The 16227-nt window shown below is 43.8% G+C and overlaps 1 protein-coding gene across 1 annotated transcript in view; it reads left to right on the top strand.

The window, feature by feature from the left end:
- sspo (SCO-spondin) overlaps window positions 1-16227 on the top strand; it is an 89720-nt gene that overhangs the window by 60337 nt on the left and 13156 nt on the right. Inside the window, 20 exon segments of the mRNA XM_065019063.1 lie at window positions 2256-2422; window positions 2913-3052; window positions 5056-5276; window positions 5381-5416; window positions 5613-5777; window positions 6214-6426; window positions 6664-6831; window positions 7478-7612; window positions 7772-8012; window positions 8114-8266; window positions 8397-8443; window positions 8662-8832; window positions 9139-9315; window positions 9667-9822; window positions 11513-11777; window positions 12089-12135; window positions 14127-14363; window positions 14500-14661; window positions 14791-14907; window positions 15069-15207. Of these exon segments, the coding sequence (XP_064875135.1) occupies window positions 2256-2422; window positions 2913-3052; window positions 5056-5276; window positions 5381-5416; window positions 5613-5777; window positions 6214-6426; window positions 6664-6831; window positions 7478-7612; window positions 7772-8012; window positions 8114-8266; window positions 8397-8443; window positions 8662-8832; window positions 9139-9315; window positions 9667-9822; window positions 11513-11777; window positions 12089-12135; window positions 14127-14363; window positions 14500-14661; window positions 14791-14907; window positions 15069-15207 (3157 nt within the window).

Below are 16227 nucleotides of genomic sequence, written 5' to 3'. Positions count from 1 at the left end.
GGACTGGTCAAAAATAGTGCTCTATATACGGAATAGGATGCCATTCTAGATGCACTCAATCACTATATGACCAGCGCGAGGTGCCAGAATGAAGGTTAGTAGTCACACCAGGAAATGCAGCGTTGAAGTTAAAGAACTCAGCGGCGGTGGATTAGTCTTCTTTTTTCACTCTGGCTTCCCCTTCCGTCTCCTCATTGAGGTTATTTTTGGTTCGCTGTGTCGTTAGTATGAGTGATAGTCCTCTGAGAATGCAGCCTCTCGTTCCAGCTCGGACTGAGTAAGAGTCAGTCTGTTGAATGGGAAAAGATTTACTGCCGGACCAATAGAACAATTCTCTCCACATTTACAGTAGTAGTGGTGGAAATAGTAGTGGTATTACTAATAGTAGTAACTATAGCCAAGGTGGAAATAGTAGTGGTATTACTAATAGTAGTAACTATAGCCACGGTGGAAGTAGTAGTGATATTACTAATAGTAGTAACTATAGCCAAGGTGGAAGTAGTAGTGGTATTACTAATAGTAGTAACTATAGCCAAGGTGGAAGTAGTAGTGGTATTACTAATAGTAGTAACTATAGCCACGGTGGAAGTAGTAGTGGTATTACTAATAGTAGTAACTATAGCCAAGGTGGAAATAGTAGTGGTATTACTAATAGTAGTAACTATAGCCAAGGTGGAAGTAGTAGTGATATTACTAATAGTAGTAACTATAGCCAAGGTGGAAATAGTAGTGGTATTACTAATAGTAGTAACTATAGCCAAGGTGGAAGTAGTAGTGATATTACTAATAGTAGTAACTATAGCCACGGTGGAAGTAGTAGTGATATTACTAATAGTAGTAACTATAGCCAAGGTGGAAGTAGTAGTGATATTACTAATAGTAGTAACTATAGCCAAGGTTGAAATAGTAGTGATATTACTAATAGTAGTAACTATAGCCAAGGTGGAAGTAGTAGTGATATTACTAATAGTAGTAACTATAGCCAAGGTGGAAATAGTAGGGATATTACTAATAGTAGTAACTATAGCCAAGGTGGAAGTAGTAGTGATATTACTAATAGTAGTAACTATAGCCAAGGTGGAAATAGTAGTGATATTACTAATAGTAGTAACTATAGCCAAGGTGGAAGTAGTAGTGATATTACTAATAGTAGTAACTATAGCCAAGGTGGAAGTAGTAGTGATATTACTAATAGTAGTAACTATAGCCAAGGTGGAAATAGTAGGGATATTACTAATAGTAGTAACTATAGCCAAGGTGGAAGTAGTAGTGATATTACTAATAGTAGTAACTATAGCCAAGGTGGAAATAGTAGTGATATTACTAATAGTAGTAACTATAGCCAAGGTGGAAGTAGTAGTGGTATTACTAATAGTAGTAACTATAGCCAAGGTGGAAGTAGTAGTGATATTACTAATAGTAGTAACTATAGCCAAGGTGGAAATAGTAGTGATATTACTAATAGTAGTAACTATAGCCAAGGTGGAAGTAGTAGTGATATCACTAATAGTAGTAACTATAGCCAAGGTGGAAGTAGTAGTGATATTACTAATAGTAGTAACTATAGCCAAGGTGGAAGTAGTAGTGATATCACTAATAGTAGTAACTATAGCCAAGGTGGAAGTAGTAGTGATATTACTAATAGTAGTAACTATAGCCAAGGTGGAAGTAGTAGTGATATTACTAATAGTAGTAACTATAGCCAAGGTGGAAGTAGTAGTGATATTACTAATAGTAGTAACTATAGCCAAGGTGGAAGTAGTAGTGATATTACTAATAGTAGTAACTATAGCCAAGGTGGAAGTAGTAGTGATATCACTAATAGTAGTAACTATAGCCAAGGTGGAAGTAGTAGTGATATTACTAATAGTAGTAACTATAGCCAAGGTGGAAGTAGTAGTGATATCACTAATAGTAGTAACTATAGCCAAGGTGGAAATAGTAGTGGTATTACTAATAGTAGTAACTATAGCCAAGGTGGAAGTAGTAGTGATATTACTAATAGTAGTAACTATAGCCAAGGTGGAAGTAGTAGTGATATTACTAATAGTAGTAACTATAGCCAAGGTGGAAGTAGAGCTACTTGACAGAAGTAGTTGTTGTAGTATCAGTAGTAATGATTCATTCTGTATTTTAGAAATATCCTTTTTATACTATATGCAAGTATTTGACAGTGAAACTCACACTCTATGCACACAATTTGATAATTGCTCTCCTGTCTGCCCATCTCACCCAAACCCCTGCCTTGGTATCAGAGGTGGGTTGCCCTCCGGGTCGTCTGTATAGGGAGTGTGAGAGGGGTGAGGGATGCCCCTTCAGTTGTGCCCAGGTCAGCGGGCGAGAGGGCTGCTACTCTGAGGGCTGCGAGGAGGGGTGCCACTGCCCCCTGCAGACCTTCCAGCACAACAGAGCCTGTGTACAGGTCAGTTACAGTGGTTAATTAATGTGTATTTCAGATTAATGAAAGGTTACTTCTTCAGAATTTCAGATGAATAAACAGTTATTTCAAGCGTATTCCGAATGAATGAAAACTTTACGTTAGTGTATTTTAGATAAGTAAAAGGTTATAACAAGTGTATTCCACATTAATAAACAGTTACTTCATATGTATTCCACACGAATAAGCAGTTCATTCATATGTAATTCCACATGAATAAACAGTTACTTCTTATGTATTCCACATGAATAAACAGTTACTTCATATGTATTCCACATGAATTAACAGTTAATTCATATTTATTCCACATGAATAAACAGTTACTTCTTATGTATTCCACATGAATAAACAGTTACTTCTTATGTATTCCACATGAATAAACAGTTACTTCTTATGTATTCCACATGAATAAACAGTTACTTAATGTGTATTGAATAAGGGAGCTAGTAAACCAAGCACTGTGTTTCATGTTTAGGAGTGCCCCTGCCTGGTGGACAAGGAGCTCTTGACCTCACTACAGAATGTGTCTGTGACCCCATTGTTGGCAAACCATAACCTAACCCAGGGGGATGAGTTCCAGTCTGGGGAAACGTTCATACAAGACTGCAGTGTCTGGTGGGTGAGAGATACACCACATCACACAAATAAGCACATATGTTCTCTAAAAGCTGTTTATTGAATTTAGAGTGCACTCTTACTCCCACATGAGGTGCTATAAATGTGTATTTTACAATATAGCTTGAATCATTGTGGCACACAATGGGGCTGAGAGGTATACTGTGTAGCATAGAATGTAAATCTGTTGTCATCAGTGATATCAACCTCCAATGGGATTGAGAGGTATACTGTGTAGCATAGAATGTAAATCTGTTGTCATCAGTGATATCAACCTCCAATGGGATTGAGAGGTATATTGTGTAACATAAAATGTAAATCTGTTGTCATCAGTGATATCAACCTCTAATGGGATTGAGAGGTATACTGTGTAGCATAGAATGTAAATCTGTTGTCATCAGTGATATCAACCTCCAATGGGATTGAGAGGTATACTGTGTAGCATAGAATGTAAATCTGTTGTCATCAGTGATATCAACCTCCAATGGGATTGAGAGGTATACTGTGTAGCATAGAATGTAAATCTGTTGTCATCAGTGATATCAACCTCTAATGGGATTGAGAGGTATACTGTGTAGCATAGAATGTAAATCTGTTGTCATCAGTGATATCAACCTCCAATGGGATTGAGAGGTATACTGTGTAGCATAGAATGTAAATCTGTTGTCATCAGTGATATCAACCTCTAATGGGATTGAGAGGTATACTGTGTAGAATAGAATGTAAATCTGTTGTCATCAGTGATATCAACCTCCAATGGGATTGAGAGGTATACTGTGTAACATAGAATGTAAATCTGTTATAAACTGTGGTATCAACCTCTAATGGGATTGAGAGGTATACTGTGTAACATAGAATGTAAATCTGTTATAAACTGTGGTATCAACCTCTAATGGGATTGAGAGGTATACTGTGTAACATAGAATGTAAATCTGTTATAAACTGTGGTATCAACCTCCTGTGGTACACAATCTGTACTCTTATTTCTCCTTACTTGACTAAGACCAGGACGCGGTGGAAATGTTGTCACATCTGCTCACTAATCAAGCACCCGTCTGTGAGCGGTTATCCTTTCTGTATATACTGTATGTATATACAATATACAGTGCCTTCGGAAAGTATTCACACCCCTTGTCTTATTCAACATTTTGTTGTGGTACAGCCTGAATTCAAAATTGATTCAATGTATGTTTTTCTCACCCATCTACACACAATACTCCATAATGACAAAGTTAAAACATGTTTTTAGAATATTTGCAAATTTATTGAAAATGAAATACATAAATATCTAATTTACATAAGTATTCACACCCCTGAGTCAATACATGTTAGAATCAACTTTTGGCAGCGATTACAGCTGTGAGTATTTCTGGGTAAGGCTCTAAGAGCTTTCCACACCTGGATTGTACAATATTTGCACTTCTTTTTCAAATTCTTCAAGCTCTTTCAAGTTGGTTGTTTATCCTTGCTAGGTAACCATTTTCTAGTCTTGCCATAGATTTTTTAAAGTCAAAACTGTAACTAGACCACTCAGGAACATTCAATGTCATCTTTGTGGTTGAATCTGAGTTTGAAATTCACTGCTCAACTGAGGGACCTTACAGATAATGGTATGTGTGGGGTACAGAGATGAGGTAGTCATTCAAAAATCATGTTAAACACTATTATTGCACACAGAGTGAGTCCATGCAAGTTATTGTGTAACTTGTTGATCACATTTTTACTCTTGAACTTATTTAGGCTTGCCATGAAAGGGTTGAATACTTATTGACATTTCATTTTTTCATTTTTTTATTCATTTGTAAAAGATTCTAAAAACATAGTTCTACTTTGACATTATGGGGACATTATGTGTTGGCCAGTGACACACAATCTCAATTTAATCCAGTTTAAATTCAGACTAACACAACAAAATGTGGAAAAGGTCAAGGGGTATATATATATATATATAGTTGAACTATTCACAGCGTAAGTTATTTTCTGACCCTCCTGTCTGCCTGTAGCGGGTGCCAACATGGTTTGTGGAACTGTTCCTTGGAACCGTGTCCCGTAGACGGGGGTCTGTCCCCCTGGGGCCCTTGGAGCCCCTGCTCCCTGTCCTGTGGGGGCCTGGGCCTGAAAACCCGCAACCGAGCCTGCAGCCACCCGGCACCGGCCTACGGGGGACGAGACTGCCTGGGGCCCCAGCAAGAGAGCACCTACTGCCAGGCTATGGACTGCCCAGGTACTGAACTGTACTCTCCAGGAATGTAATAGCATCAGGTACGCAATATACTAAAATATGACGTTACCTATTATGTTTTGTAATCCTTGTGTAATCCTTTACAGTGATCATCGGCCCCACAGAAGAGCCCTCTCTACCAGGTAACACTCCACACACCACAGGGCGTCCTTACCCTAGAGACCTCTTTCTCACTTTTGAGGCTCCCCACTCTCTCTCACTTCTTACTTCCTCACTGTACATGTTCTATCTACAGTATGAACTATTGTGTTCTATGAACATGTTAATTGTACAATAAAGACTTGCTGAGGCTCAGTTGATCTCCCTCCCTCCCTGTAGATGAGGATGCAGGGTTCTCTCAGTGGTCGTCGTGGACCTCCTGCTCTCGGTCGTGTAGCGATTCCCTGACACCGGCCCTCAAGTCCCGTCAGAGGCGGTGTGTCAGACCCCCCTGCTCAGGGGACACCCGTCAGGAGAAGGCCTGCAACCTGTCCCAGTGTCCTAGTAATGTCCCCTTTCTTCCCCAACCCCATATCCTAATGTCCAGCTACTGTTCCCTTAGCTCTAATGCAGTAGTCCCATGTGTATTTTCTGTCGGGTTGAATGTGTCCTTTTTCAGTACAGTAGGGAAGTGAAAAAATACAAACATTTTAAGCATGGGTCAGTGGAGGCTGCTGACGGGGAGGACAGCTCATAATAATGGCTGGAAGGGAGCGAATGGAATGTCATGTATTTAATACCATTTCACTGATAGCACTCCAGTCTTTACCATGAGCCCGTTCTCCCCAATTAAGGTGCCACCAACCTCCTGTGGCATAGATGTTTAATGTAAACCATGCTGCAGGCCTCAGTGCTCCTTCTTCATCTCCTTCATGTCAGTACTGTCCCTTATTTTGAAATACCACAGTCCTCACTATCATGTATGTCTATCTGTTACCAGACGGCGGTGGGGTGTGTGTAGGGGACGACTGCGCCCAGAGGAACTGCACGTGGATGGAGTGGGGCGAGTGGGCGGCGTGCTCGCGCTCCTGCGGCGTGGGTCAGCAGCAGAGGTTACGCACCTTCCTGACCCCCGGGGTCAACGGTTCCTGGTGTGAAGACATACTGGGGGGTAACCTGGAGAATCGCTTCTGTAACATAAAGGCCTGTCGAGGTTGGTGCACTGACACTGTAATAGACACAGCTACTCTGGATGCTGTTTGCATTTGGGATTTTGTACTGTCCACTAAATGCCATTCTAAACTAATTTAATCTGAATGTGTGGAAATGAATCACTTCTTAATAGCCACTGATATATCTGAAAACATTTGATAGATAAGCACGGGGTGTAGGGCTGATTTTGTTCCCCAGTGTGGAGGCATAGTTAAAGGACCCTCTCTTTGTGTGTCAGTGGACGGAGGCTGGTCTCGCTGGAGCCCCTGGTCTCTCTGTGACAAGCGCTGTGGGGGCGGGCGCTCCATCCGAACCCGCTCTTGCTTCAGCCCCCCGCCCAAAAATGGCGGGCGCAAGTGTGAGGGAGAGAAGAACCAGGTGAAACCCTGCAACACCAAACCCTGTGGTAAGACCGATATCTCTATCTCTATCTCTCTGCTCTATCTGCTCTCTCTTTCTCTTTCTTTCTCTGCTCTCTCTCCCTCTCCCTCTCTCTCTCTCTCTCTGCTCTATCTGCTCTCTCTCCATCTCTCTCTCTCTCTCTGCTCAATCGGCTCACTCTATCTCTCTATCTCTCTCTCTCTCTGTCTCTGCTCTACTCTCTCCATCTCTCTCCCTCTGCTCTATCTGCTCTCTCTATCTCTCTCTCTGCTCTCTCTCATCTCTCTAGACACTCTATCTGCTCTCTCTATCTCTCTCTCTGCTCTCTCTCCATCTCTCTCTCTCTGCTCTCTCTGCTCTCTCTCCATCTCTCTCTCTCTGCTCTCTCTCTCCATCTCTCTCCCTCTGCTCTATCTGCTCTCTCTATCTCTCTCTCTGCTCTCTCTCCATCTCTCTAGACACTCTATCTGCTCTCTCTATCTCTCTCTGCTCTCTCTCCATCTCTCTCTCTCTGCTCTCTCTGCTCTCTCTCTCTGCTCTCTCTCTCTCTTTGTATCTCTCTCTCACCTCAGTCACTGACTAAAAACATATGTCCCTTGGATAGAAAAGATGTATGGAGAAGTGTTTTTAACCCTACTTAACCATGCTGTACTATCATACATGTGTCCCAGATGAGAAGGGTTGCCCAGTGGGTCAGGAGGTTGTGCCCTGTGCCAACGAGTGTCCTCAGCGCTGCTCAGACCTCCAGCAGGGCATCCAGTGCCAGGGCAACACAGAGTGCCAGCCTGGGTGCCGCTGCCCAAAAGGTGAGTGACTGGTCACATTTTCACAGTCAACTATTCTTTCTGTCATGAATTGACATGAACTATTATACTGAGCTATTTTAAGTACTGTACACAGATCAGATGTCTTCCATTGCATGTATAAATCTACTAATAACACTATAAATATGTGTGTTGTTCCAGGTCAGCTGCAGCAGGACGGGGTGTGTGTGCAGGTATGGCAGTGTGACTGTGTGGACTCTTTGGGTCAGAGCTGGGCTGCAGGCAGCTGGCACCAGGTGGACTGCAACAATTGCAGCTGCGCAGACGGACTGCTTTCCTGCACCAATCAGAGCTGCCGAGAGGCCAGCTGCACATGGAGCTCCTGGTCTAATTGGGCGCCCTGCAGCACTTCCTGTGGGCGGGGCCAGAGAACCCGCTTCAGGTGAGAAAAGAAGAAAAGAGACACACACAAACACACACATACACACACACATACACAGAATGTCAGATATTGATATTGTGTGTGTGTGTGTGTCCTATGAGATCTCTAATACCAGAGCGTGAAGGAGCGGTTTGCCAGTTTGAGGAGGTGCAGCACAAGTCATGTGACCCCGGGCCCTGCCCACCCCTCTGTGTCCATGACAACCAGGAGCTGACCGTGGGAGACACGTGGTTGCAGGGAGAATGTAAACAATGGTGAGGTCGTTGAACTAAAATATAGATGATGAAATAGCTCAGTGATATAGTGTTATAGAGGCATTAGTGGTACAGTAGAGTTTTGTACTGACTTTGAATTTGAACATTTTCCCTGTTTTTTCTCTCTCAGCACATGCACCCCAGAGGGAGACTATTGCCAAGATATTGACTGTCGAGGTGTGTTCAATATGTTTGATTGAAGTTGGTGACATGAATTTGCGTCAATTTGTTCTTCTTTGATGGATTGCGAAATCTAATTTGATCAATCAAAAATACACATACAACCATATCACTGCAGAGAGAATGCCTCTCACATAAGATAAAAACAATGAATTGCGTTCCAAGTATTGAGATTGGCTGTGTAGCCTGCCAATCACTCCTCTTCTGGTTGACAGTGGATGGTGGTTGGACGCCCTGGTCGGTGTGGTCGGACTGTCCTGTGACGTGTGGGCGGGGCACTCAAATTCGGAGCCGGGCCTGTATCAACCCTCCTCCCCGTAACAACGGGACAGACTGCAGCGGACCGGAGAGAGACGCCCAAGGCTGTCACACACCTCCCTGCCTCGGTAACACAGACTACTGTCGATCAATTACAAACCCAACCCTAACACTTTTCTGTAGGCCTTTAATGGAGATCTGACAGAATTGGGCCATGTTGATGACACCATTCAGATTCATTCATAATAAATAACACTCAAAAACTGACCTATTCCATCTGGTTCGGCTCTGAACCAATGGGAGTGGTTTGCACTCGACACGTGTAGAAACTGTAATCTTACAGGTCTACAGGGACACACCTGTTCCTCTCTCATCCCTCTATCCCTCTTCTTGTTTTCGACTGTTGTTATGAACCACACGTCTCCTGTTTCCAGATGACCTTTGCCCTTGGTCACCATGGTCCCGCTGCTCCCGCAGCTGTGGCGCGGGGGTGGTGTGGCGACGCAGGGTGTGTGTGTGTGAAGGAGAGGGGGAGGGCGCCTGCCCCCCTGAGGTAGAGGCGGAGAGGAACAGAGAGGAGACTCAGCTGTGCTACAAGAGACCCTGTCCAGGTAGCATGACCTCAATAATATCTCCGGCTGTATTCATGTATACTCTTAGACACCAAGCACATTCTATAATAACGTAGTAGAATGGACTGGATACTGCTGTATACTCTGTTCTGTCTTTTCAGACAATATCTGAAGTCTGTTGGTAGTTATTATTATTATTATAATTAAACCAAAAACTTGATTTACTTAATCTGACCAGGAAAGACTGCTATCCAGGCTCTGCCACATAGTAAACAATTAGGACACAAACCCAAAGAGCCAATTGTTTAGCCTCTCTTGGCTAAACAATACAGTTTCCAGTAAGGCTATACTTTTCTCCATCTTTGACTTCTTCCCTGTGTGTTTGTCCAGAATGTCCCATGTCAGAGTGGACCGAGTGGTCCGCCTGCTACTGTGTGTCCCAGAGGCAGCAGCGTCACCGCGCACCGCTCTCACCAGCCACCAAGGGACAGCACTGTTCCAGTCTGGACACCCAGAGCAGAACCTGCACACTAGACCACTGTCATGGTGAGGCCACATAATAATGCTTTCAGTGGGGTTTCTCTGTCAAATCAAATGTTATTGGTCACATACACATGGTTAGCAGATGTTAATGCGAGTTTAGTGAAATTCTTGTGCTTCTAGTTCCGACAATGCAGTAATATCTAACAAGTAATCAAACAATTCCCCAACAACTACCTTATACACACAAATCTAAGTGGCATAGGCAAGGTGCAATAGATGGTATGAGGTACAGTACATACATATGAGATGAGTAATGTAAGATATGTAAACATTATTAAAGTGGCATTGTTTAAAGTGTCTAGTGATCAATTTATTAACGTGGAGTCTATATGTGGGCAGCAGCCTCTCTGAGTTAGTGATTACTGTTTAGCAGTCTGATGGCCTTGAGATAGAAGCTGTTTTTCAGTCTCTCGACCTCGCTTTCTGGATGGTGGCGGGGTGAACCGGCAGTGGCTCGGGTGGTTGTTGTCCTTGATGATCTTTTTGGCCTTCCTGTGACATCGGATGCTGTAGGTGTCTTGGAGGGAAGGTAGTTTGCCTCCGGTAATGAGTTGTGCTCTCCACCCTCTGGAGAGCTTTGCAGTTGAAGGCGGTGCAATTGCCGTACCAGGCAGTGATACATCCCGACAGGATGCTCTCGATTGTGCATCTGTAAAAGTTTGTCAGGGTTTTAGGTGACAAGCCAAAATATCTTCAGCCTCCATAAGTTTAAGAGGCGCTGTTGCGCTTTCTCCACCACACTGTTTGTGTGGGTGGATCATTTCAGTTTGTCTGTGATGTGTATGCCGGGGAACTTAAAACTTTCCACCTTCTCCACTACTGTACCTTCGATGTGGATAGGGGGGTGCTCCCTCTGCTGTTTTCCTGAAGTCCACAATCATCTCCTTTGTTTTGTTGACATTGAGTGAGAGGTTGTTTTCCTGACACCACATTCCGAGTGCCCTCACCTCCTCCCTGTAGGCTGTCTCATTGTTGTTGGTAATCAAGCCCACTACTGTTGTCTCGTCTTCCACGCAGTCATGGGTGAACAGGGAGTACAGGAGGGGGTTGAGCACGCACCCTTGTGGGGCCCCTGTGTTGAGGATCAGCGAAGTGGATATGTTGTTTCCACCCTTCACCATCTGGGGGCGGCCCGTCAGAAAGTCCAGGACCCAATTGCACACGGCGGGGTTGTTGACCCAGGCCTCCAGCTTAATGATGAGCTTGGAGGGTACAATGGTGTTAAATGCTGAGCTGTAGTCAATGAACAGCATTCTTACATAGCTATTCCTCTTGTCCAGATGGGATAGTGCAGCATGCAGTGTAATGGTGATTGCATTGTCTGTGGACCTGTTAGGGCGGTATGCAAACTGCAGTGGGTCTAGGGTGGCAGGTAAGGTGGAGGTGATATGATCCTTGACTAGTCTCTCAAAGCACTTCATGATGACAGAATTGAGTGCTATGGGGCGGTAGTCATTTAGTTCAGTTATCTTTGCCTTTTTGGGTACAGGAACAATGATGGCCATCTTGAAGCATGTGTGGACAACAGACTGGGATAGGGAGAGATTGAATATATCCGTAAACACACCAACCAGCTGGTCTGCGCATGCTCTGAGGACGCACATGCTCTGTGTGTGTGTGTGTGTGTGTGTGTGTGTGTGTGTGTGTGTGTGTGTGTGTGTGTGTGTGTGACATGAGATCTTCTCTCTTCCAGACTCTTGTGAGAAACCGTTCCAGTACTCTGAGTGTGGCTCCCCCTGTGAGAAGCAGTGTGCACTGCAGGGGCAGAAGGCACTGTGTGAGGGGATACAGGAGTGTACCCCTGGCTGCTACTGCCCTCAGGGCTTGCTGCAGCAGAATGGGACCTGTGTGGCCCTAGAGCAGTGTGGCTGTGTACACCTCCAACATCAGGCCTCAGGGAGACCTGTCTCTGTGATTGTGCCACAGGGGACCATGGTCACTATAGACTGCAGCACCTGGTAAGTGACTTAACTCTTTTAACAAGTGAAGGAGAAACTATACAAAGGTTCAATATGGTACCCATAGTTTCAGAATATACACAGATAATAACAAGGAAGCAAAGGCCAAGAGAGAGGAACACTAAGATAGACCATTAAATAGATGTGCATTTTTAAAGCTACATTTTCCCCCTGGGGCCACCGTAGATAGACCCATACACAGAATAATAAGATATAGTCTATATATAATGAAATAGTCTGCATAGTACAATGAGATGGTTTTAGAGGTAAATGTATTATGACTCTCTTTGTATTGTCTGATTCCCTCCCAGCCTCTGTCATAATGGGACGCTGCAGTGTGACATGCGAGAGTGTGAAGGTAAGACATATTGTCGTCCAGGGATCATCAACTAGATTTAGCCGCGTGGTCATTTTTTACCTGGGTGGATGGCCGTGGGACCGGAACATAATTACAAATCATTTGTAGACTGTAAATTGACCACAAGAAGCCCAAACAGATGAAACATTTGACTAAAACATAACAGTTTTGAACCTTGCTTATATTTATATACAGTCTCTCTATTATGTTTCGGAAACAATTTTCAAATTTAAAATCACTTAAATCATTTACATTTTTAGCTCAGAAAACTTGGGGGGCCAATTAACTTCTCTGGGATCGTTTGGGACGTGAGCGTCCCACCTCGCCAACAGCCAGTGAAATTGCAGGGTGCCAAATTCAAACAACAGAAATCTCATACTTAAAATTCCTCAAACATACAAGTTTATACACCATTTTAAAGATAAACCTCTGGTTAATCCAGCCACAGTGTCCGATTTCAAAAAGGCTTTGCGGCGAAAGCACCCCATGAGATTATGTTAGGTCAGCACCTAGTCACAGAAAACCATACAGCCATTTTCCAAAGAAGGAGAGGTGTCACAAAAGTCAGAAATAGCATTCAAATTAATCACTAACCTTTGATGATCTTCACCAGATGGCACTCCCAGGACTCCATGTTAGACAAACAATGTGTGTTTTGTTCGATAAAGTTCATCTTTATGTCCAAATACCTCATTTGAAATTGGCGCATTATGTTCAGAAATGCATTGTCTCAAACAAACATCCGGTGAAATTGCAGAGAGCCACATCAAATTACAAAAATACTCATCATGAACATTGATGAAAGATACAAGAGTTATACAGAGGATTAAAGATAAACATCTTGTTAAGCGGCTGTGTCCGATTTCAAAAAGGCTTCACGGCGAAAGCACACCATGCGATTATGTTAGGTCAGCTCCTAGCCACAGAAAACCATGCAGCCATTTTCCAACCAAGGAAAGGTGTCACAAAAGTCAGAAATAGCGTTAAAATTAATCACTTACCTTTGATGATCTTCATCTGATGGCACTCCCAGGTCTCCATGTTAGACAATAAATGTTTGTTTTGTTTAATAAAGTTCATCTTCATGTCCAAATACCTCCATTTTGTTTGCGCGTTTAGTCCAGTAATCCAAATGCACAAATCGCGGGCACAAAGTCTAGACGAAAAGTGAAAAAAGTTCCATTAAAGTTTGTAGAAACATGTCAAACAATGTATATAATCAATCTTTAGGATTTTTTAATCATAAATCTTTATCAATAATATTCCAACCGGACAATTCCGTTGTCATTAGAAAGGAAAGAGAATGAGCATCACGCACACGGCCACGCGCGAAACTAAAGGCTTTCAGCCTGACCACTTGTTGAAACAGCTCTTATTCGATCCCCTTTCACAATACAAGCCTGAAACAACTTCTAAAGACTGTTGACTGGAAGCCTTAGGAAGTGCAATCTGACCTCATAGACACAGGATATTGGATAGGCAATCACTTAAAAAACTACAAACCTCAGATTTCCCACTTCCTCGTTGGATTCTTCTCAGGTTTTTGCCTGCCATATGAGTTCTGTTATACTCACAGACATTATTTTAACAGTTTTGGAAACTTAAGAGTGTTTTCTATGTGATTAGATGCATATGCTAGCTTCTGGGCCTGAGTAACAGGCAATTTACTCTGGTCGCGCTTTTCATCCAAACTTCCCAATGCTGCCCCTATCCCAATGAAGTTAAAACCACTTACTGGCCAAATTCAGGCCGTGAGCCGCCAGTTGGGGAAACCATGCTGTAGTACATTAATTTCCTGGGTTTAGAGAGAGTACTTTTTATGGATCTTAGAACAGTTTGAGTTTGACATAAATTGACTTTAGACCAACACTAAGCTTCATCCCTCTCCTACATCTCTCTACCTTACTCTTCCCCTCCCACCCTCTCTATTTATGTACCCCTCTAAACCCCCCGCCCACCCCTCTCTTTCCTACCCTCCCTCCCTCCTTCAGTCATTCTCAGTGAGTGGTCAGAGTGGACCCCCTGCTCTCCGTGTGTGCCCGCCTCCCCCCTGCAGTCCTCCTCCTCTCCACAGGGTGGCGCTGCATCCCTGGTGTCTGTCCAGCGGCGCTACCGAGCATGTCTGGACCTGGACTCAGGCCAGCCAGTCTCAGGGGAGGAAGAGGGGGCACAGTGTACCGGGGAGCTGGAGGAGGAGAGGCTCTGCCCAGACCCCAATGCATGCAGAGGTGGGTGGTACTGTACACTAAGAATACACTACACTCAGTCAGTACTAAACAACTGGCATGACTCTTGACACTCTGCAGTAGGATGTTGATGATGACGATGATTACGATGTTCGTGCTGATGTCATTTCCTGCCCAGACCTGTGCCAGTGGAGTGTGTGGAGTGTGTGGAGTGTGTGTCAGGAGCCGTGCAGCGGTGGGGTCAGACAGCGCCACAGACAGCCCCAGGCCTCCCCTCCAGGACCCCAGTGTCAAAAACAGCAGACCCAGACCAAGAGCTGCAACACTGGCCTATGTCCAGGTACACTTTAACCCTTTACTGGACATTTTAACTGGTTAACAATGTTCCTATACTGTATGTGCCTAAAACGTCTTACAATGTGGTCTCCAAGGAGACAGTATTGATTGACTCCTTTCTTGTGTGATCTAGGTGAGCGCTGTGAGGACAGGGGGCGGGTCTACCAGGCGTCTTGTGCCAATCAGTGTCCCCGGAGCTGCACTGACCTCTGGGAGCATGTGCAGTGTCTGCAGGGAGTCTGTCACCCAGGTAATGGACCTATGACCTCATGTCACTGTGTCCCTTATATCAGTGTGACATACTGGCATACTTTGTGACTTTCAGTGTGCTACCCTAACAAGAAGAGGATATCCATCTGAACCTCTTTCTTTCTCCATTTTTATCTTCCCGGTTTTCTCTCTCTCTCCTAGGGTGTCGGTGCCCAGAGGGCTGGCTGCTGCAGGGCGGGGACTGTGTTGAGGTGACGGAGTGTCGCTGTGGGGTTCCCATGGGCAACGGCACCCTGGAGATCAGCCCTGCTGAGAAAGTCACACTGGACTGCAACACCTGGTGAGAAACCTGGTTAGGAACCTGGAGGATCTGGACTGCAACACCTGGTTAGGAACCTGGTTAAGAACCTGGTTAGGAACTAGGTTAGGAACCTGTAGTAGCCTCATATCCACACAGCCTCAAAATGATCAACACTAGAAATATCATTATTATCGGCCAAATCTTAATTTATGTGTAACTTTTTTTGTACATATCTCCCACTGACATCAATGGAAGTTGTATGTGTGAGTTACACATGTGGATCTCAAGTTTGAATTTGGCCATCTATCATTTCTTTCACATACAAGTTATTGCATACTATATGAGTATGGTTTAGTGCCAGATTTCCCCACAGTCATAATCAGAATATGATAATCTGACATGACCGATGAAGAACTTTAGTTAAAGTGACCTGTTGCATCTGGTATGGCCTATTTCGTGGAGGCATCTCCTCACAGAGACAACACCTATTGTTTTAGTCAACCTTATAGTCTATTGACGCACAGGTGCATCAATCTAAGTAACATAATGCAAAAATATCCCTATCAAAATCTGTCCGTTTAAGGTAGAGATATCTAGTTTGTTTTGCATGGGCTGCGTCTCAAATCCACCACATCCACCTGTGTTAGCCTTCCGCATCTGTGGTGGAAAGTGGCCAAGCTACATCGTGTTTGTCAGACCATGAGACATCCTGAAAATCGTTCTTCTCACAAAAACGTCTCTAAGCGTCCGAACGGTTTGGCCTAATATGACCACTCTGTGGAAAGACGAGACTCTCACAAAATCACAGCTGTTCTCTGTTTTGCTCTACGACCCCCACAAGGGTCACGGAACTCGTCTGAAGTTAACCTGGTACCAGTTCAAAAAATATATGGAGGTATGGAGGTAGTTTTGTGCCAACAAAACAAAAGGGGTTAAATCTGTGTCCAAAAGACTAAAATATTTCCTGAGCTTTCAAATATCTCCTTTATAGACACTTCAAAATTAAATAGCTATATGATTCATGGTGTGAACATTTTAAAACAGTTTCATATGCTAGCT

This window comes from Oncorhynchus nerka, linkage group LG6 (genome assembly GCF_034236695.1).
Source record: "Oncorhynchus nerka isolate Pitt River linkage group LG6, Oner_Uvic_2.0, whole genome shotgun sequence".
Lineage (NCBI taxonomy): Eukaryota > Metazoa > Chordata > Actinopteri > Salmoniformes > Salmonidae > Oncorhynchus > Oncorhynchus nerka.
The sequence above is the reverse complement of the archived record's forward strand: the minus strand, read 5'-3'. Positions and strand labels throughout refer to the sequence as shown.